General features: G+C 40.0%; 1 protein-coding gene across 1 annotated transcript in view; it reads left to right on the forward strand.

Annotated features, from left to right (window-relative positions):
- Nucleotides 1–20670: 20670 nt before the first annotated feature.
- Fgf12 (fibroblast growth factor 12) overlaps nt 20671–22741 on the forward strand; it is a 527560-nt gene continuing 525489 nt past the window's right edge. The window contains exons 1-2 of the mRNA XM_005383217.2: nt 20671–20757; nt 20962–21104. Of these exons, the coding sequence (XP_005383274.1) occupies nt 21092–21104 (13 nt within the window). The 5' untranslated portion in view covers nt 20671–20757; nt 20962–21091. The remainder of the gene's footprint in view (nt 20758–20961; nt 21105–22741) is intronic.

Here is a 22741-nt window from a genome sequence, read left to right on the forward strand (position 1 = left end):
TATATATATACATATATATATATATAGAGAGAGAGAGACAGACAGACAGACAGACAGAGAGACACAGAGACACAGAGACACAGAGAGAGACAGAGAGAGAGATAGAGAGAGAGAGACAGAGAGACAGAAAGAGACAGAGAGATAGAGAGAGAAAGAGAGAGCATTGATTATAGATTCCTGCCCCATATCCTGCAGAATCTATTAAGAAAGGCACTGGATTGTCTTTCACAAATACAAATTAGTATGAATTCTAGAGACATATGGCACCAGAGGTTTTAGGCAAGGAAATCTGAGTCTTTGCTGAAGGGAATATTTTGTTCCAAGGGCTGAAATTACACGTTATATGGTAGAGGCAAAAAGCAAGGTCAAGCAGAAGCAACTGTTTGCTCAGATTTTCTTGGAAACAAGCAGATGTCAGGGCCATCACAATGAGTGTGGATGAGAAGGTGGCCAATTTTTCCCAGTGTCCATCCACTTCTATCTAAGGCCACATACTGCAAGTGGGGCCATGGAACTCTTCATATGAAATTTTCAGCCCCAAATATGTAGATCCATGTCGCACAGGGCTCTGAGAAGAAACGTCATAGTGATTTGAAGAAGCAATACACTGCAGGCATCTTAGGAATGTGGAGACACTGTCTTGGTCACAGATTGACCTGGAGGAAGGGGAGCTGACTTTCTACTTGTTTCTTTATATTCATCTCTTGTTGGAAATTGGCCAAACACTGGATCTATGTGCTTTCTTGTTCCTTTCTCCTTTAAGTGTAAGATGTTGTGAGTACCTTTCTTTACTACATTTTGGATAGATACATAAAAATCCTTTCAGTTCCATATATGGCTTACTTGAAAGGTTTCTTGATAGTGAAGTTTTTTATTCTAGTAGAGTGAGTCCTGGGGTAGGAGTCTAGAGCTATGGTTTTAGTTTCCACTGGAATATTAATTTTCAGCACAACCATGAGCATGTGAGTTTCCTTTCTAGACCTGCTTCTTTAGTTAGAAAACAAGGCACTTGGAACTGATGAGTTCTGAAGCCTCTTTTATGGTTAATACTGAATCTACAAAGACAAGATGGTAATGACTGCACTAGACCCAACGATCTGTTTAGCAACTTGTGACTTACAGAGAACTCTTACATCCATTAAATCACTGGGGGCCAAGAAATTGAGGGAGAAACAGAGGGAGAGGAGGAGACAAAAAGAAATCAAAATGTGTTATATATGTGTGCCAGCTCCCCATGTTGAATGTAATCATTATGTACTGCAAGTATGGACTGATAAAATTTGTTTGAAAAGAAGGGTAAATAAGTATTATGCTTTTCTAGGGGAGGAAAAGGGAATGAAAAATGAATTAAGGTGTGTTGTGTACAGGTTCCAACTCCCCCTGAGGAAATGTAATCATTATGTCCTACAAACACGTACTATTAATAAATAAAAATTGAAAAAATAAGTATTATTCTCTTTTAAAGAAGTTTAGAAAGAAGGGAAGCAAGTATCTAATAAAGAAAGGGCACCAGCAGGTTGTCTGGTCCCCTCATTCCCACCCTGGGGTCTTTCCACTGTGCCTCTTTCTCCAGCTTCAGAACACTCTTATTTAAGAGTGTTCCCGGAGCAAGCACACTTGTGATCTGCTCATGTCCCCCAAATTTTAGAGCCTACTGTGGATTTGCCTGGAATGACTATTTTTGTGTGCATGGGATACTGGGAATTGAATCCAGAGTTTTTAAGACCTTGTTTCACTGGGTTGCCCAGACTGCACCTTGCTCCTGCTGCCTCAACATCCCAAGTAGCTGTGACTATAGGCATTTTCTGTGTGTAGGCCATATTACAAATGGGGAGCAACAGCCTCATACTGCTTTAGCTTTTGTTAGTCAAGACACTGGTGCTACAAACTGAGAAGATATTGGCAGATGCAATTTCAGATATCTGTAACAGAGACAAACAGTGGAGGAGAGTTACCTTCCTGGTCCTCAGTTTCCGTATTTGTACATGAACCTAGTACTCGGGGCTCTCTGTTATTTGCCTTTGGGCTTCTGTAGCACAGCTCCTTTCTCTCTTCTTTAAAACCAGCCCCCCCTCTCATGTGTATGAGGCACCCAGGTCCTACTTTTGCTCTTACAGTTCCTTCTTTTCTTGACTTTTTTATCTTTGGTATTTCAATTCTCTTTTTTTTTAATGGCCAACACCAATATCATGAAATTCATGAACTGTCTCCTCAAGCTGGCGTTCATTACCAGTCCTGAGCCCCTCATTTTACTTGCAGCTGATGCTTAACCATTTCTGCCTGGCTTTATGATATTTGTTACCTATTCTGTGACGCTGATGACAGAGTTTTCTCTGAGTCCTGCCCCTTCCTCACAGCTGGTTACCTAAGGAATTGAGAGCTGAATAAATATCCAAACGAAAAAGAGTGAATGAGATCATAGGTCCTTCCTCACACTAATTCTGTGGTAGGTGAATAATATCATACTTGTCCCGAAGGAAGTTTAACAAGAACCCGCTTAAAACTTGCTTTTTAAAAAGTTATAGATGAGACTTGTCCTAAAAAAAAAAAGAAAAAAACTAAATGGTTTTGGCTGAATTCTTGTTTCTCTAAGAAGAAATATATTCAGGGTGGGTGGCATATTGTAGAAAAAACACTGCCTGAAGAATTGTTTTCCTGGGAACATTAATTTGGAGATCCTGCTCTGATTCTTATTGGCTGTATAACTATAGGCAAATGCATCAGTTTTCTGAGTTCAGTTTTGGCAGCCAGAAGATAATGATATCTCTTTCACAGAGTTGTTGGGAGGAGTTAGTATGATAATGGGTTGAAAGTGTTTTGCAAATTGAAAATAATGTCATCCACAATAAAGCTTATTATTACCATTATTATTATTATTATTTTAGAAGTCATCACCATGTGATGCAAATGCAATCTTTATACCTCCTTTGGGCCTCTAAGTGTACAAGCTGTATTTAAAAGTTTGTATCATATTCACTATGAGGTTGAATAACAGCCAAAAAACGATGCTAATAGCTCCTGGTCCTTATTTATAGAACGTCTTTCTTCTGAGATGGAGAGCTGTTAAAAATTAGATCCATCATTCTTGCATCAATCATTCATCAAACAAATATTTACTGCATGCCTACTATGTGTCAGGTAGCATTTTCAGACAAGTGTGGGGGTCATTAATATTGTTAATGTCCTGCTCACACTATGGAAAGCGAGGGGCTCTTCATTATGCACAGACGGGACAAGAGGTGAGGATAGAGCAATGAGCTTAGGGTAGATACTGTAGGGGCCTATATTGTGCTAAACCCAATTGTTTTATGAACTGAAGGCCCTTCTGCTTTGAATCACCTGTCTTCACCCACAGCACACTAGGCCTTTGGCATGATGTGCTCTTAATGAAAAATGGTGTCAGTAGCTGAAAGGCACATTGTGTGACCCAAGTTGCAAGGATTAGGTTTCTGAACTGCCCCGGTCAGCTCACTTTTAGATATTTTGGAAAGGAAAGCTTCAATGTAGCTATTGATTGAGAGATTTGAGTCTGTCCCCAGCTGACACCCGTCAGAGCCTCGCACCTGGGTACAGACACATTGACACTGTGGCAGTTTCACTTTCATCCTCCAGAAACAATGGGCTCTTTCTTCCAAGTGAAGGGCTTTTAAAATGCCGGGATAAAAGTTCCCCTTTCAAGTGCAGTGACTCAGAGACCTGGGACTCAGCAGGAATATGCTGGTCCAGCCCAGTGTGCTACAAGGGGTTAGTGGGTATGCTCTTCACCTCCAGCCTTACAGCCTCCCAAGCACAGTTCTTACCACAGAGCCCAAGTGGGTGTCCACACCCTTGGAATAACCTCGCCGTGGTAGCCAGCACAGGAAAGCAGCACATGCTCTCACCGGTAGGGTAGTTCACAGTCAATTTGCCACACTTGCGGAGGGATTATGGACCTTGAGAAAAACACAAAGACGACAGCACTATTTCCTGTCCAAAAAGATCACAAGAGGGTGATGAAGAACATACAGAAATAATGAAACGGAACTATTCCTTCAACAAATAGTTCAAGACAGGATTTGTTTACCTGAACCACACTCTTCAAAAAGTTAAGAAAAAAAAAAAAGAGTTTGGTGGAACCAGGAAATTTTTTTCTCTTATTTCTACAATATAGTATCTGGGATAGCTTTGTAGCTAACTAAGCTGAAGTTTTTTAAAAAAAAAAGATGGGAGAGGAAGGGGTGTTTTGCCAAGGTGAGCAATGTTCTAGAGACGGGGAAGTCAAAGCTTTTCTTGAGCATCTTGAGGCGTCCTATGAAGAGATAGGACAGTAGGACAGGTATGTGCGGCAGGAAAACGTTCCTTGGGTCACTGTAGCAGCCCACTCAACTTCTGTGCAATTACATAGGCAATACTGTTAAGACTTTGCATATGCCATATGTGGACATTTAATGATTGGCTGAGTACAACCTAAATCCTTCACCTATCATTACTATTTCACAATTTGCCCAGTCTCTTGCATCTAATAGATTCCCTAGGGCAACTGGAAATCCAGTCTCTTCTCAAATAACAAATGCTGTGTAATTTCAAAAGAATGAAGGCTCAGAAAGATCTACCATGATGGTTTTTCCATCCACTTCAGATTTGGCATGAATATTGTAAATAATTTACTTGTGTTTGACAAAATGGCCCTAGAAATTCAGTAAGTACCCGGGATCATTAGGTTTATTTGATAAGTAATAAGTTGACTTGAGTGAAGAAGAAAAAGTAACTCAGTATTTCCTTTTGATAAGGTTCCTTATGGTCAGAGCATCACCTTCTCACTTGATTTAAGTACAGGTAACTATTTTACTTTTGCAGGTAGCTTTCTGCTGTTATGTGATCGTTAAAATATTCTCAGCGATTTAGCAGTTGGTGCATTTATCTATTGTGTAGTTGTCATCAAAGTACTATTTTAATTATAAGTATTTTTGTTTTAATTTAATTTAATTTTTTTTGTTTGTTTTTTTTTTCTGGTACCGGGAATCGAACTCACGACCTTGTGCTTGCCAGACAGGTGCTGTGCTGCTAAGCTAAATCCCCAGCCCCTTTGTTTTAATTTTAAAGAAATTAATCAAATACATATATTTTATATAGTTGTGCGTGTATCAAATCCACCCTTTCAAACATGTGCAGTAGTTAAAACAGTATAAAATAGTATAACTAGCCCCGGAATACAGGAATCTACAGGCAATCTACAGGGATTCTGCTTTGACCAACTTTATGATGTTGGAAATGTCACATACCTGTTCTGAGCCAATGATTTTCCTTCGAGAAAATTCCCAGGCTTTCCTACCTTCAAATATGTATGGACTGTTACATGTGGCTCATTGTCCTAAGCATTGCACACACAATTGCAGGTGCTATCCCTACAGGGCTTAAACTTAAAGGGGAGACCAAAGGTTCCCAGCACTGTACGTTGAAGAATTGTGGAAATGATGATGTCCTTCCATGACACAAAATGTTACAACTGTTCATTTAAATATTTGCCAATATGATTTGATAATCTAATCCAAGTCTAATCATTCTTTGTAGAATGAGAGGTTGCACGCTAATATTTATTCTGTCTTAGTTTTCCTGAGCATGGATAGTCAGGATATTTTTTTTACTTCTCAGTAGAATTTCGTAAGCATTCAAATTAAAACTATTTATCATAGTTATTGTAACAGTAACATATTGAAAACCAATTGGTGAAAAGTTCAAAATTGCAAGCAGAGAGAAGTGTTCAAATTCAGTTCACAATGGTTACTTCATCATTTTAACAACTTTTGTTGGTTCTGTTTCCATGATTTGTTTAACCCTGTGACCCTTAAAACAATGACTCATAAACTTGGAGATAATACATACAAAGTGTATAGTATTTAGAGTAAGTGGTTAATAAATTGTCAGATTCTGTTCCAGGCTTTTTCTTGCCCTCTCCTATGGACAGAGCAGATGAAAGAAGTGAGCCACTCTGACTTCTGTGGATGCAGAAGCCCGGAGAGAGTTAGAGCTGCTATTCTGAAGTTTGTTCAAAAAGTCATGGAACTAGGGATGAGATAAGGCACAGCTGGAAAGAAGGTTAGGTCAGAATTTGGATACTGCATCATGCTGATTTGAGGATTCAGGGTGAAAAAGCAAGTCAGATGCACAAGTAGATAGAAAGAATTCAGGATCAAATTGCTGACTGGCTGGGGCCAAAAGGTGAGGATCTAAATTTGCACCTGGTTCAGATTTCTTCTTTGCTGTCTCAACAGCTTGGAAAGTCAAGGTTGGATCCTCAAAGGAGCTATGCTGGAAAAGAAAGAACCGAAGAAAAACATATGTGCAACATTCAGTCTTCACAGCCAAGAAACTAAATCCAGTCAAGCACATAAACATAAAAATCGTTGTTATAGTCTGGATATTAGATGGCCCACAGAGGCTGTGTGTTTAAGGCTTAGTCACCAGTCCAAGGTACTGTTGGGAGATAGTAGAAGTTTTAAGAGGTGGGTACTAGTGGAAGCCAATTAGGTGACTCGGAAAGCACCCTTAAAAAAGATATTGGGAATCTCACCCTTTCATCTCTCTTTGATTCCTGGCTACCATGAGGCAAACAGCTTTGATCTACCACCTACTCCCTACCATGATGTTCTGCCTTGCTATAGGCCCAAAGGCAACAGGGCTAACCAACCATGGACTGAAACCACTGGAGCCATGAACTAATACTTTGAGCAACACAATAGTCCATTCTAAGCACAAGGGAAAGCAAGCTGAGTGTTTCAACACAGGTGATTTAAATTACTCTGGAAGACCCCTCTGTCCCAGCAGTTCCTTTGCTCCAACATTATAGCAGCTACCCTAAATAGCAGAGACTATTGGAGCAGAAGTTAAAATTGCCCCTTGAGGCTCAGCTGGACTCTCAGAAGTGTTATGACCTCACCCACACTCCACACTTGGCACTCCTTCTTCTCCTCATTTCAAGAACACAAAACTATTTGCCTCATTTCCAATCACCCTATACTATCTTTTCACTGAATCCCTAGTGCTGAAATCCCTGCCAGAAATGGCTTTTTAATCCTGAGTTTAGCATTCCTTACTCCTTCCCTGACTGAAAAAGTAATGCATTCCCTCTCTTAGGCTCCAGTGGACCACAAGTCTAAACATTAGTGGTAGGAGATGTCTCGTCTACCAAGTATATGTCCTTGAAGCATGTGCAAAGGTCATGTATTCAAATTCTGTAAGTAGTTGGTTGTATTTTTGACTCTGCAGCTCACTTATTATGTATTTTGGGCAAATAATATGACTTCTTGGAGCCTCAGTTCCTTGTCAGTGTTATAGTGGAGAATTAATAGTATAGTAAATATAAAGGGTCTGTCTTAGCCACTTTCTCATTGCTGTGACAAAAATACCTGACACTCAAAACTTAAAGGAGGAGAGGTTTATAGTTTCAGACCATTATTGGGTGGCTCCAATACAGAAAATAGCATAGTGGAAATATCTGGTGAAGGATAAATACTCAGGTTATGATGGTTAATAAGCAGAGACAGAAGAGAGGAGCTAGGGAGAGAGATAAACCCTTCCAGGTCAGTGATTCTCTTCTAGCTGGGCTTCACTATCCAACAACAAATAAGCTCTAGTACCCACATTCCAACCACCTTTCATAAGTTCCACCTCTGAGGCCATGAGGTTTTGGGAGAGGGACATTCTAGATCTAAACCACAACATTCTTCCCCTGGGTCCCCAAAGACTCACATGTATTATTTTATGTAAAATGTATTTAGTTCATCTCTAAGAATCACCAAAGTTTTAATAGTGCCAGCATTGCTGAAAAGTGCAAGTCCAAAGTCTCCTCTGAGACACAAGACACACTCTTAGTTGCAAGACCCTGTAAAATTTAAAAAGAAAGTTAAATACTGCCAGTATACAGTGGCACAGCATAAACAATCTCATTCCTAAAGGGAGAGAGAGGGGGATAGAAACCAGTGGAACCAAAGCAAGACCCAAACCAGGGCAAACACTAAATCCTGTAGTTCCATGTTCAGCACCTAGGAGAAGTTGCAGCAATGAGATGAGAGCCCCAAAGGGCTTGTGGGCCCACTCCGATGGCATTGCCGGGTGCAGCCTTCATGGCCTCTCTCTTGGGCTGGTTTTGCTCAGCTTCTGCATCTTTTCTCAAATGTTCTATATACCTGGCTTCTACAACATACTGCAGTCTCTATTGCACTTTCAGTTGCCCTTTCACAGCTTTATGTACTACCCTCTCAGAGGCACGTTTTCTGCCCTCCAAAGCCTTCTTCTGAAATCTGTGTGGAAGCTTCCCTGACCCCGTTCTGCATGCCTATAAAATGAGCATCATGTGGATGATGCAAGGTCTGCTACCACATTGAGCTATAGCAGCCAGGAATCAGAATGTCTCAGTTTTTTGCTCATCATGAAGACCAGATACTCTATACCTACAACTTAAAGGGAGGAAAACTTATTTTTGGCTCACAGTTTATATAGGTTCAGTCCATAGTCTGTTGGATCCAAGACAGGGCAGCATGGTAGAGAGGTGTGGCAGAAGTGAATTGCTGATGGTGTGGCAGGCAGGAAACAGGAAGAGACATCAAGGGAGGAGGGGAGAAGACAGATGTTTCCAGGCCATGACCCCAGTAACCCACCTCATCCAACCAGGCTTCACTCCCCAATCCCATTTAGCTATAAACATATTGGTCACTAATTCCCTGATAAGGTCCAGTCACCTTCCAGAAGCCCCACCTATGAGCACAGGAGGCTTTGGGGGAACATCTAGATATAAACCATAACACAGAGAAAGAACAGAGGCCCTGGGGAGGGAGATATACCTGTCCGGGTCATGCCCTCAGTGAACCCCTTCCAAGTAGACCCACCTCCATAAGTCCTGCCTCTGAGTGTAGGCTTCAGGGGAACATTCCAGATATACTAGGGTTTTTTAATTAAATTTTTTTTTCTGTCTGTTTCTCTGTCTGTCTGTCTCTGTCTGTCTCTGTCTGTCTGTCTGTCTCTGTCTCTGTCTCTGTCTCTCTCTTTCACAGTCTTTTCTTTTGCATGTGCTAAAGAATGAACCCAAGGCCTCTTGTATCCTGGATAGGTACTATAGCTTTGAGCTATACCTCCAACCTGTTCATTGAATGTAATGCATGCAAGGTTCTGGGTTCAAGTCCCATGTACAAAATAAATGTAATATATGAAATTCATTATATAAATGAATAAAAATGTAAAGTTGTTATATAGTTTATAATGCTGTTGGGGTATAAGAAAGAAGTTTGGTTTTCCAAATAATTATGCTGTCCCTTTGAGAAATTCCCTGATGTTGAGCCATAACATATCATCCTCTTCTCTTGATAATTTTACTATTTTATTACCATTATAGTGATACAAGGGTGACATTTTAATTTCATTCCATAAATAATCTCTGAGGAAAGTTGTTTAAATAAATTTCATAAACATTTCATTTTCTGAATGTTGATTTCTCTTGTGAATTTTGATTTTTAGCTTATCATTGAGATGGGTGAACTATTCTCTATTTCTTTCTTCTGCCCATTTACTTCTAGATTGACTGCTTCTACTTCAGTGGTTCTCCATTCAGGGGCAGAGTGCTACTTGTTGCATGACTCTTTCCCTTTAAAATAATTTTTAAAAACATTCCTATGGAAAAATGCAGCCCAAGTGGAGAGAAGGCACCATTTCTGTTGGCGAGGTCCCACTCCATCTGTGCTACCCCAAAGTGTCTGGGCTCTGTACTTATAGCACGTTGGTCTTCTGGCACTATTATCTAGACCAATAATGCTGAAGGTAATAATAGCAAATGACTTGGCATGTGCATCAATGTGAAAGCAGAGTTTACAAATGCACAGTAATGTATCCTGCAGGAATACATCATCTTTTTAAATGTGTTTCTTGAACATACTTATATTCAGTTGTGAAAAGACCACATCCATTATTAGAGAAGTAGTATACCTCTTTTACTCTGGGGAGATTCTTGGTGGATGATAGCTACATTTAGCCATGGAAGCTAAAATGTCCGAAGGGAAACCCTTCTATTCAGAGAGAAAATCAAGAACTAAGAAGCTTAAAGGTTCTTTCTTAAAAGGAGAAATCATAATTGGAACAAAACCAAAGGAAGTGATTAATAGATTCTACACTCAAAACTAGCAAATAACAATCAACAGAATATTTATCCTTCATGTATTTCTTTGTGTAAATCATTCCTTTTCCTTAATTGAGTCAGGAGAATTGTTTTGCTTATGGAAGTCTAAGAAGTCAAGTAGGGAGACTGCTAATGAGGGCTGTGTTTGTGTGTATTGGTGATGGTGGTAATAAGGTCGGCAGTTCAGGAGGTGGGAAATCCAAGACCACAGTGAAAAAAAAGTACTACAGAAGAAAACTCAAGTCTAAGAAGCCAAAACTGAATACCTGCTTTCTCCAACCTGGGGATCTAGGGAGAGAACAACAAGAATACATCAGGCTGATGGGAAACACTGAGAGTCCCAGAAGTTGATACAGCATAACAAGTATGGTGTTGAAGACTATTTTTATAGCATAGTAAATGAATGAATCAACTGATTTTAAAGGTCTGGGAACATCCTGGATATTTAACCACTTAGGCAGTCACTAACTGACTCATTGAATTAAGAATATAATTACTTTATGCCACCTATGTTCTGGATACTATGCTGTGTGATAGGAGTACCCCACTTGTCCTAACAAATTTCAGGCTGCTGTAAGAGGATATCAGTGTCAAGGATAGAATGGTAGACATGAAAGAAGAATACTGAAAATACTATGAAGATTAAGAGATTTCCAAGGAAATGCTTTAACTGGGTTTTGAAGGACAAGTAAGAATGTCTTAGGGTGAGAAATAAAGGAAGCCCAAATTATCCACCCAATTCTGTAGCTGCATGAGAATGTCTGTCTTCCTTCCTTTACCACTTTAGTGGGTTTGTATCTCTTTGTTCAGTGGGTGAGTGGCATTGATAGGGCTTAGTGGTATGATATTTCTTCACCTGTTTTCTATTTTATACTCAAGCAGTTTGTATTTCATCAGCATATGGAGTTGCCAGGTAATAAAAAGACAGGATAAGATAATGGTTATAAGCATTGACCTTGGGATGCAATTCTTCTAAGTTCAGAACCAAACATATCCAGTTTGGGCCTCTGCTACCACCTGTATAAACTGGAAGAGTTGGGCTTGAGAAACTCTTGGGGGTACTTTGAGTTCTTACCCTAATACTGAAAGGAATATATTGCTTGTGGGCTGTGGTACTTCCAGCGTGAATTCTGTAAGGGGCTTTAAGGGCTTCCTAACTCTCTTCTTGTACAGAGGAAGAAACTGGAGTGACATCTCAACCCTTTCCAACATCCTTTCTATAACAGCTATTATGATCAGTGGCTTGTAACTCTGGCAGGAGGCAAAAAATATTTATTGCATGAACTTGGATGGGACTTAATTAGGACGGAATGCATCTTGCCAGTTAAAATATTAGTCATAAATTTAACATATCAACATTTTCATCAGATGTTATAAATCAAGACAGGTCTTAGATGACTGACAGAAGGCATGGAGCATTAGCATCATAGTCTTAGAACCCAGGGCTTAGAAATAAGCATAGAAAAAAATCGTCTGTGCAGAGCAGGTCTTGGTTCTACCTCTAACCACAACTGCTTCCTTAACAGTTATTTCAACACAGTTGTGTCACTGGAGCAAATAATTAAAGAGGAGAGAGAGATTGAAAGACTAGCAAATAATTTTTTTAAAAAAAGTACTTTTTAAAAACAGCAAATATAAAACATCATTTGTTTTATTTTTAGTATATTGTCACGTGCCAGTATTGCCACCAATTGGCCATGAAGTGCCATGTCTCTGTGAATAATACCCTTGCATTAATATGCCTGTGAGATCCATTATACTGTTGTATTCTGCTGTTACTGAATTTCAGTTGGCTGAAATTACTCCTTCATCTTTTCCCTCTTTTTAATAGAAGGGATTTTGGCACCAGTAACATAGCTAATTGCTTACTTTCTGCATTGCACTTTGCCTGGGTAGCCACCATCACTCTGTGGATTGAGATTTGAGTATGAACATAAACCAGGAAGATTTTTCACCAAGTAATGAAAGAAAACTTTGTCATGGGGAATCATGACATGCTTTAACCTCTAGTCTTGTTTTATAAAAATTATTTTATGAATATATGTCTGTGGTACACAGTAAAAGCATTCATAATGGTGAATTGGTACATGCATATCATGAACCTTTTAACTATCTTTCTTCTCCTCTCCCTTCCATCTCCCCAGATTCCCAGATTCTCGGTCCATCTCCGTGAAGTCTATTTTCCTTGTGTTCTTTCATCTATCTTTTATTTTTCTCCTTAAATCATTCATACTTTAGGGGAAACCATGTGATATTGGATGTCTGTGTCCGATTTATTTCACTTAGCATTGAGGACTAAAGGTTCATCCATTTTATTATAAATGACTTAAATTTATCCTTTGTTAGGGCAGAGTAGCAATGAATTGTGTATATATACCATATTGACTCTATCCATTCATTTGTTGATGGACATGTGGGCTGTTTTCAAAATTCAGCTATTATGAGTTGTGCTGCTATAAGCATGGGTATGCCTAGATCACTATGATATGACTTTTATTTTTCCGGGAAGATACCCAGAAAGTGGTATACCTGGGTCAAATGGAATTTCTAGTTTTAGTTTTTTGAGGGGTCTTACACTTATTTTCATAGTACTTGCACTAATTTACATTCTCACCAACAATGTAATTAGTGTTCTATTTTCCCTAAAAACTTGGCAATATTGTTTTGAGTTCTTGATGATAGGCATTCTTTCTGCAGTAGGCTGGAATCTCAGTGCTGTTTGAATCTGCATTTCTCAAATGGCTGAAGATGCTGAATGTTTTTTCCATGTATCTATTGGCCATTTGTACTTCCTTTGCAAAATGTTTATTCTTTTCAGTAAGCCAGTTTTTGTTGGGTCTCTTATTTTGTGGTGGTCTATTTTCTTGAGTTCTTTATATCTTGTAGGTCTCAGTCCTTTGTCTGAGGAGTAGCTGGCAATTTTCCCCATTCTGTAGATTGTCTCTTTGCTATGTTGGTTATTTCCTTTTCTGGTGAGGAAGTTTTAATTTGATATATCCCATCTGTTGATTTTTGGTGTTATTTCCTGTGCAAGTGGAGTTTTGTTCTGAAGTCCTTGCCTATGCTTATGTCTTCAAGAGTTTTATTTATTTTATCTTCTAGGAGATTCAGTGTTTCTATTTTTATATCTAGGTCCATCTTGATCTGATTTCAGTAAGAAAATGCATAAGAAATATGGGTGTAGAATAATTCTGCCTTTTAACAACCATTTTTCTAGCACCATTTATTGTTTAGTCTTATTGTAATTTTTTGCTCGATTGATTTTTCCCCATCTCTTGTCTTCACTTCCCACGTTTGTCTACTAAATTTTGGGGCTATAAGATTCACAAACTCTTTTTCAGGTTTGAAACTTCAATGTAAACACAACGAATCTACAGACTAGTGGTTAGCTCCATTAGTAGACTAGTGCCTCATGTAGTAGGTACTCAACAAATATTTATTCAGCAAATGAATGGCAGATTCTGGTTATATTTCTTAACACTTGAGGTCCAAATATTCATTATATCCAGTATTTTTACCAGAGATATTGAATATCATTATAGTTTGAATTTTGAAGGGTGAAGATTTATAGGGTTAGGGAATGGCTTTACTCAAATGTATATTATTCTGCAGCTGCATTTTCCCAAAGAATTTTCAGACTAAAAGCTGGCATGCATTTGGTCTGTTCTTAACATCAAAACCCAAAGATGGAATTGGTCTTCACAGATTGAAGACGTTACTTTGATGTTATTTTCCCAGTTATTTCTCATGTGGGGTGAAAAGGGGCAAGCTGCTGAAAAGCGTTATTTCCCTGTAAACCATTTGGACTGATTATTTCAACCTGTGTCAACTTGAGACCTAAACATTAATAAGCTTGGTACACCCCATTTTACATGGGCAGAATGCTAGCATAACAGATGGGCTCTGAAATTGTCAGTGATGGCTTGCGTATAAATCTCTAACATTATCAAGTGGACACAGTCCTTAATAGGAAATGTCAAAAATGTTTGTCAGTTGACTTCCAAATGCCATACCATACACCATTACTCTGCTGCACCAGTCTGTAAGTCTCTTTAGACTCTTCATAGCCCCCAGGGAGATCACTCTTAAACCATGTGGACAGGTAGCTGCATGGCAAAACACACCTAGATGACCCGCACCTTCTGTCCTTTCCTGTCTTCCGTAGAAGATGGGACTTTATTACTTACCTCAATTCCCTCTCTGCATCCTGAACTGTGTCTACTGGAAGCATCATTTGTCAGTTTCTTCCTAGCAAGAGAATTCTTTTACTCTCCCTTTTACTCTCACTAAAGGAAAAGAGCAAAGACCTTGCAATGTAATAAACATGGAAAATATGATTTCTGTCTACTCTCCACTGCACTGTCACTCTCATGTGACTGTGTCACATTGACCCATGATCTTCTTGTCCCTTGAAACTCTTACATCTGCTTTATTCTGCTGTCTTCTGTGGCTGATTTCTTCCAGCGTTCTAGATTTTTTATGAGGGCATAGCCTCTGTGGAGGACCACCTAGGTGACTCTCCTTAAAAGAGGAGCAATTGCCTTCATTGTGGCTGAGCCTAACCCTATTTCCATGTATTGATGTGTACTAAGCTGGCTAGGAGTTTTCCTTGTCCTTTCAGTTGGCTTTAAGCAATGCATATTGGCCTAGCCAAGGTGCTGATGTAGTCTTCGGAGATGGAAGGCATGTTTCCCTGACCCCCTGTTGCTCCCTGGAGTGAGCTGGGATGAGGAAGGATGTGTAAGCCAGTGCTCCATGCTGTCAGCTGGGATGGAGCCTTGGGAATAGAGGCTATAACTTTCTGGGGCTTCAAAAATGACACATCGGAGCTGAAGCACTGACCCCAAAACATTAGACAATATCTCAATTGTGTTATGCAGATTACTCTTTCTGCATATCCTTCTCTCTGCATATGGCAGAGGTGATTTCAGGCCTCCTACCTAGCCGAGCTCATGGCACTCGTGTATTTCCTGCCACTCTCACAATCACTCATCCTCAAACCACTCCCTTCTTCACAAATGAATAAAATCTGGATTCATTCCTGGGTATAGGCCTTTGTTCTGGATAGCCATCATTGTGACTGGACTCAGGACACCATTGACTTCCCACCATTTTGGATATATCACTGTATCTTTATTTATACCATGGGTTGCACTGGAGGTGGTAGATTGGAATTAACTCATTTTGATTCCAATAACCTTTCCATGGGATTACAAATATAAACTTCCTGGGACATGACGAGGACTGGGAAGGACTCTGTATAGCCTCCCCAAGAGGGACACCTGTAATCTGTTTCAAAGATGCTCGGACCTCAGTCGGATTATCTATGGCCTGTTTCAGAATGAACACTGGGTACATTAGTTAATTGATGTCCTGCCTCATGGTGATTTTGCTACTTCTTTCAGGTCACGTATGACCTTGTTTATGTCATCAGAATAGATAATTGATGCCACTTGGTGGCCAAGTGAATTGCTTTTGTTGTCATGAAAAAATTTCTATCCCATTAAACTCATTCATTTGCTCATCAGGTATTAAATAACACCTTCTAGGAACCTCACAGTCTTCTAGAAGTTGGAGATACAGCAGGACAAGGGCCTGTCTCTTTGTCTTTGAGCTGCCTACATTCTGGTGCCAGTTTGAGATTGATACCCTCAGTGGAAACTGCTAAATGATCACCTCTCTCATCTTTCAGGGAGCACTCATTTGTAGAGATGAGTTGACTTTAGTCTCATCACCAAGAAGAGTTGTAAATGGTCAGCTGTCCTTTTTTAAGAATACATCATTCCATTATAAAAGATAAATAGCTTTATACAATGGAGTATTATTCAGCTATAAAGAAAGATAAAGTAGAGGCTTTTATAAGTAAATGAATGCAACTAGAGACCATACAGTGAAATAAATCAGAGTCACATGTGTAAACATCATATTGACTCCCTAGTACAAGAACCTGAAAGAGTAAATAAAATCTGAGTGATACATAGATATTGTGGAAGGGAAAGAAACTGCTCAAATAGGAAAGAACAACTGGGATGAGAGAAAAGAGAAAATAAAAAGAAAGAAGAGAAAAATATGTATATATATATATATATATACACACACATAAGCAAGATAGCTGAGATAATTATGCTTCTAATTTCTATTGGTTTATTGAAAGGAACAGTTAATGTGCAATTGTTTGGTCAGTCTTACATGCCTAGATCTGGTTATCTGAGTAATCACTTTGATGATAACAATATGTAATATAACAACCTCTGTTAATTTCCTATCACCTTGTTTTGAAATTCTGTATCATTTTTATTATTTTTATGTTGTGTTGTTTATATCTTTGTTTTTGTTATTTTGTTTTTATTCTTTTCTCTTTAAAAAAAGATAAATAGTAAAAAATAAAACAGCACAAAAAAGGTCATAAATTCTTCTCATTTTATATTCAGCTCCTCTGGAAGAATAGAGCAAGAATATGGGGGAAATGTATGCCAACTGTTAATTGATTTGACATTAGCAAGGTTCTTTAAATTGTTAATTATAATGTAATGCATTGCTGTTAATTAATTCCAATCATGTCTACTGTTTCTGAGCATTCTAGTAGGGACCCAAAGCCAGGAAAATCTGAATATACATACGGAGACCATCAATTACATAGGCTAACCAGAAATACACTGGATTCTGCATGTTGAAGGTCTAACATTCACCCAGTTGTGCATTAGGAGCACTATGGTCATTTAATTTATTGGTGAAACCAGGAAATTATGCTGTGATAAGGGTATAAAAAATACATCTTGTATAACCCAGAACTATTACAAATTTTGCTGTGATATTGGATGAAAAAAGGGACATCTCACACCCACCAGGGTATCAGCTCACCCCAAATCAAGCGACATCACATCACCTAATTTTTGGCATTTTGAAATAGCAAACTGCCAGGTTACCACTCTATTTCCATATTTCAGACTCGTCATTAAGCAAGCTCATCATAAGTAGGTCAAATGATGTCTTATTAACACTTTCATGAAATAACTTTCTCTAAGTCCTCTTCTAAATTGGGAGGGGAGAAATTAGACCCTTGTTAAAAAGGTTAATGGGATTTGAAAGCTTTCGATCTCTAATCTTTAGCCCTAATAAATCCAAGACTCTAAGAAGAGTGGGGATGATTTATTGAGTTACTTGTTACTTATTCACCTTTGAACGTATCATGGTCAGTCCTTAGGGCAGCTCTTCCTAGAAGATGATAGTACTTACTTTGCCAGGCAAGGAAACTAGGACTCACAGTCATTAAATTGTCCAAGTGGTGCAGAGGGCAACGACAGACTAACTCTATTGAAACTCACATCTGCCTGATTTCTTCTCACTGTGTTTTAATATTTCTCTACTGAAAGTCATGGCGGGAAACTGAGGTGACATGGAGAAAACTGGTCTCCTCACGGCGTTGCGTGGTTGGAGCTCTGGCTGTGGAGCAACACTGAGTATTTCTCTGACTTCTTCCAGCTTCCCTTTCTACACAGGATGCTCACATCTGCTGGAGAAACCTGGACAGTGATAAGTGCCTCTTATATTCAAAAGCACTTTTGGAGTCTCTGATCGTCCCTGCTTCCTACTGTCCCTCCCACCTCCACCTTCACCCAGTGAAGCTCAAGCTTCATGGACTAGCTCGCTGTGTCTCTTCTAGGAAACCTTGCTAATACCCTCAGCCTGGCTAGCTGCCGCTGCGTCTACATTTCTACCCTACTTGTGACAGATTCTGTCTTATACTTTGCCAGATCTTTTAAAATCATTTATGTTTCTATCATCTTTAATAAGTCTTAGTAGGGCAGAGATTATGTTTTATTCATGCTTCAACTTCTCTGTGCCTTACGTTTCTCACCTTCAAAATAGAGACAGTAATAGTACTAACCTCCGGGAATTTTATGAAGATAAAATTCATTCAAGTATTTGCAGTTATCATAGGGCCTGGTACGTAGTAGGCCCTTAGTAGTACTAGCTAAGTAGTATCATCATTATTTTTATCATAGTGCTTGTAGTCAATATCATAGAGTAGAACTCCCAAAAACATGTACATTAAATAGTATTAATTCACCCAATGCACGTTAGTCTTTCGCATGTTTGAGACAATTTTATTGACTCCAAAAATGACTCAGTGGCCCAGAGGGCTTTTTTTTCAGTAAAAGAAGTGAATAAAATATGTACAGAAGTTGTTATGATATAAAATAAAAGTAATAAATGATGTCAAAGAAGTAAAGATATAGAATCATTATTATTCTCAATAAAAATAAATGCATGAGTCAGGAAACATAAGGTTTGGATATCTGAATATCCGTGGTATTAGCAGAATAAGGTAAACACATTCCAGTGATAATTAGGCAAGCAAAGGAAGAAGATGCAGAGGTTTTCTTAGGATAATGGCAATAGTGCCTTTTGTCTAAGTAAAACTTGGAGAAGGATGGAAAGGCTTGGAGTGTCAGACTGCAAACTCTGCATTAAATTAGATTTGTTTTCTATTTAATAAAGCACCTGGGCTTTAGAACTTATGAATAAAAGAATAACAATTCAAAAACCAGGAGGCTCTGTGCTTGTCATTTACTGTAGATATGAGGAAAGGGTGATATAAAAATCATCCCAGAAAAGATGGATTCCCTGTCTCTTCAATCCAGGTCCCTCCCTCTCTCAGCCTGGTTCTGCTCCACTGTTCAGTCTTCGCAAGGACCCTTCTTCTCCTTTAGTTTCTTCATCCTTACATTAATAAATATCAAGTACTCTAAAAATATCTCTGCTATTAAAAGTCTTGAGCAACAATCAACGTGTAATAAGGTGCTGTAGTAAGCACAGAAATGACTTCTGTCCACGAAATAGGCTTCTGCTTCTAAGGAACGGTTTTACTTCCGCCTTCAGCCTATTTCCTACCTTTGAAAGGACCGTCCTGAGTCTTGTGATTCTTCCAAATATGTACTGAAGCATGCACTCAGAAAGCCTAAAGAATAGGAGGCCCTAGGATGTGGTGCCTATGTTTTAATTTCCCAAAGGTGAGTGTAAATGGCCTCGCTAAACTACAGCAGTTCATCAGTGGCACCTGTCCACTAATAAATGTCCCTGTCTGCGTGACCGCCATGATTGATATCTACATTCATGGCCCTAGGGCACTGGAAAATCCCAGCATATGTTCTGAATCACCAGAAGTAGATTAAGTTATAGTCAGCATGGGGCTTCTGGTTGGGAATACATTTTACTGTATTTCAATCTTGTGAAAATTGGGAATGGAAATCAACTATAGAAGAATTTCTGTGTAATCTGGGCGTGGGCTTAATTTATACATCTCCTAGCCATTCCAGAGAACTGTGCTTTCTGGATTTGTTTTTGTGTCTGAAAATAAGATTATTCTCCAAGGATGAATATCTACTTAGGAGGATTTCAAAGACTGAAAAAAAAATAAACAAATCCTGGAACAGTGTTCAATGCCAGTAACTCCAGCACTCTGCGAAGCTGAGGCAGAAAGATTGCAAGATGTAATCCAGCCCAGGTAATTTAGTAACTTAGTGAGACCCTGTCTTAAAATAAAAAATAAAGGAGTGGGGTAGACTAGGGGTGTAGCATAGTGTGAAGGTCCTGGCTTCAATCCTCATCACCATAAAATTAAATAAAGAAACAAAGAATGAATGAATGAATGAATGAATAAGCAGATAGAGCACATTTTTCCTCCTTCAACATTTTGCATATAAACTAAATATAGTCTGGGCTTCAGAGATTTCTGATGTGAAAGTAGCACATCACCAGATTTCTGGTTTCGTGTCTTTCCCTAGAGCCTTAAACAAGAAAAAGACTTCCTCTGCCACTCCACGGACATGACTTCCGCGGAAGGGTCTTACTATGAATCAGGGGCGTCCCATCACTGGGGACTTGCTTCTTTGGAGGTGTTGCCAGGAAGCTTAAGAGTCTCAGACGTCCTCGACCAGCGCCCAGGTGGAGGCAGAGGCCAAGAGGGCAGGGAGGCCGGGGACCCCGGGGCCAAGGGGCCGAGAAGGGAGACAGCCCTCCGCGGCCAGCCCTGGGACGACTGCTGCACCCCGGGAAACACAGCAGAAGAAATAGGGAAATGGGAAAGACAGAAGCAGGGGGAAGTCGAGGGGTGGGGGTGGGGCAGAGCCTGGAAGTTACTGCGGAGCAGGAGGAGAAGCCCCCAGGGCGCCCACCGGGCGGGGTCTGAGCACCGCCCCTCCTGTCTCTCCCCTGCCCGGGGGAAAATCCACCCTCAAGCCCGAGACTCCAGCCTTCCCAAGGCTTCCGCTCTCTGTCCTGGAATACCGTGGGGGACCGGGACACACTCCCCAGTCCGATCCAGTTTCTGGTTTGCAGAGGAAAATCCGGTCCGGCGTTTATTTTTAGCAGCGCTTTCCGCGGACCGAACGCAGCAGCTCCGGGCCGGGATCGCGGAGGACCGCGCCGCGGAGCCGGGCGGAGGGGGCGGGGAACGGGAGGCGGCGCAAAGGGGAGGGGGACGCCCTGCGCATGCGTGCCAGCGCCCATGCAAATCGCTGTCCATCCAGCGAGCAAAGTGGGATGATCTGTCACTACACCTGCAGCACCACGCTCGGAGGACAGCTCCTGCTCGCAGCTTCCAGACCCAGGTAAAAATAATAATAATAATAATAATAATTATACTAATTCTGAGCGGGCACTGTGCATGCATGTCAATATCGGATGTGCGTCGCAGCCTCTCTCCAGGGGAGACAATGTGCTGCTACTGTCGCTGCTGCCGCTGCTGCCACTGCTGCTAAGTGTCCTTTGGTGGCTGATTGCAGCTTCAAGGTTTAAGAAATCCCATCTTTCAGGAAGCCTGAAGGGAAGGAAGGAAGTACAGGCGAAATCATCAGATTGGCTTCCCGGATTTGGGAATCTGAAGCGGGCCCACATCTTCCGGCCAACTTCTATTGAACTTCCAAGCACTCGAAAGGGACCGAAATGGAAAGCAAAGGTATGTGGCTGTCCCCGTCGGGAGACTCCCCGGTGCATGTGCGTGTGTGGCCCGGGCAGTCCTCGTCGGCGAGGGGACTGCAGTGCCGGGAGCCAGCATCATACTAGGTCGATAGGAGGAGATGCTATGTCCGTTGCACCACCGGGAAGTGTGGCAGGAAGACCACTTCTTTTTTTAACTCCTGCAGCTTGGAAGACAGTGTTTAATACTCCATCAGTTGCGTAGTGAAGTGTGATGAGTTTTTTTTTTTTTTTTTTTGCTTTTATATTTTTTAAAATTTCATTTTAATTACTTTTTTGTGTTCTTCAAAGTCCTTACAACTCATTTTATGTTCAGGATAAGTATTACTGAGGACCTAAAAAATCTTCTGGAAGTGCTGGATTTCTGCAGCCACCACTCTTACTACAGTTCGTCTTTTTTTTTTTTTTTTTTGGTAGGTGGGGGGTGGCGAGGGGAGAGTCCCTCCCAAAATGGAGGGGGAGGAGAAATGTGTTGGTAAAGCAATTTCTTTTCTGAATAATGGCTGGGCTCAAATGTGTTTGATTTGTTTTAGGACTGCTCACGGGCACGTTTGTATCTGATATTCAATAATGTACTGTTAAAGAAATGTTTAAATTTTTCCATCCCCCCACCCCATGAACGTGGTATTTCTGGGTGTGTATGACCACATCGTGCTGCATTTTGAATAGATATCAGCCAAAAAATTAGGTCTATTTGAAACAGCGTGCGTTAGAGCTGACCTCTAAGAAGAACAGTGCATCGGAGTACCGCTTGGCTCTCAAACATAATACATTTACTAGTTCTGGACATGAGGATATTAATATTCTCTTCGTAAGCATTTGGTATAATGCACACACACCAACTGGTACAAGAGCTGTACACACTAGATCTCATATTTAATGCACATACACAAAATGACTGTTAAAACTGTAAGACTGGCTATCCTTGGGATTTAACCCTCTCTGTGCAAGTCTCTCTCTTCTTCGTCTTCCTCCGGAAAATGCCCACCAGGCTATGAGAGCCTTAAGTGATGTGGTCAGATATCCAGTAGAAATATTAGATGTATTTAATTATGGTGAAATCAGAAGAAATGATGTCAACTTTTGTGGAACTATATTCATTACCCAGAACTCGAGAAGCTATATTTGAAACGAGGCTTTATTTTTAACCAGGAATGTCAGTCACTGTGGCAATCTACTTAGGAGGGAATGGTGGAGAGTTGCCTATTTCTGGGCTGATTAATAAGGCTGGAGTGTTGAATGATAGCAGCTATATGTTCATGAGGTGTTTAGAGTATTTAATAAGTAGGTTGAGAGTACATTAGCATTTACAGTATGGAAAGAACTGAATTGATGTCGATTAAGACTAGCTGGCAATTGTTAGTTTAGATAAATTATGTCTAAGGTACATTGCTGGACATTTCCATATCTGACCATGATGTACATATATGAGAGAATCCATGTCTGTAAATATATATGAGATTATTAACTCTATCACAGAATCCATTTTAAAAAGAACAAACCAGTCTTCCTTAATTCACAAAAATATGTAATATTGTATTTGATTAAGCATTTCTAAAGAAGAAAGTTAGCAGAAAGAGAGAGTATCATTTTGCTATGAAACAATTTTTTCGTGCT

Source organism: Chinchilla lanigera, unplaced genomic scaffold (assembly GCF_000276665.1).
Source record: "Chinchilla lanigera isolate Chin_1 unplaced genomic scaffold, ChiLan1.0 scaffold00019, whole genome shotgun sequence".
In the NCBI taxonomy this organism is placed as follows: domain Eukaryota; kingdom Metazoa; phylum Chordata; class Mammalia; order Rodentia; family Chinchillidae; genus Chinchilla; species Chinchilla lanigera.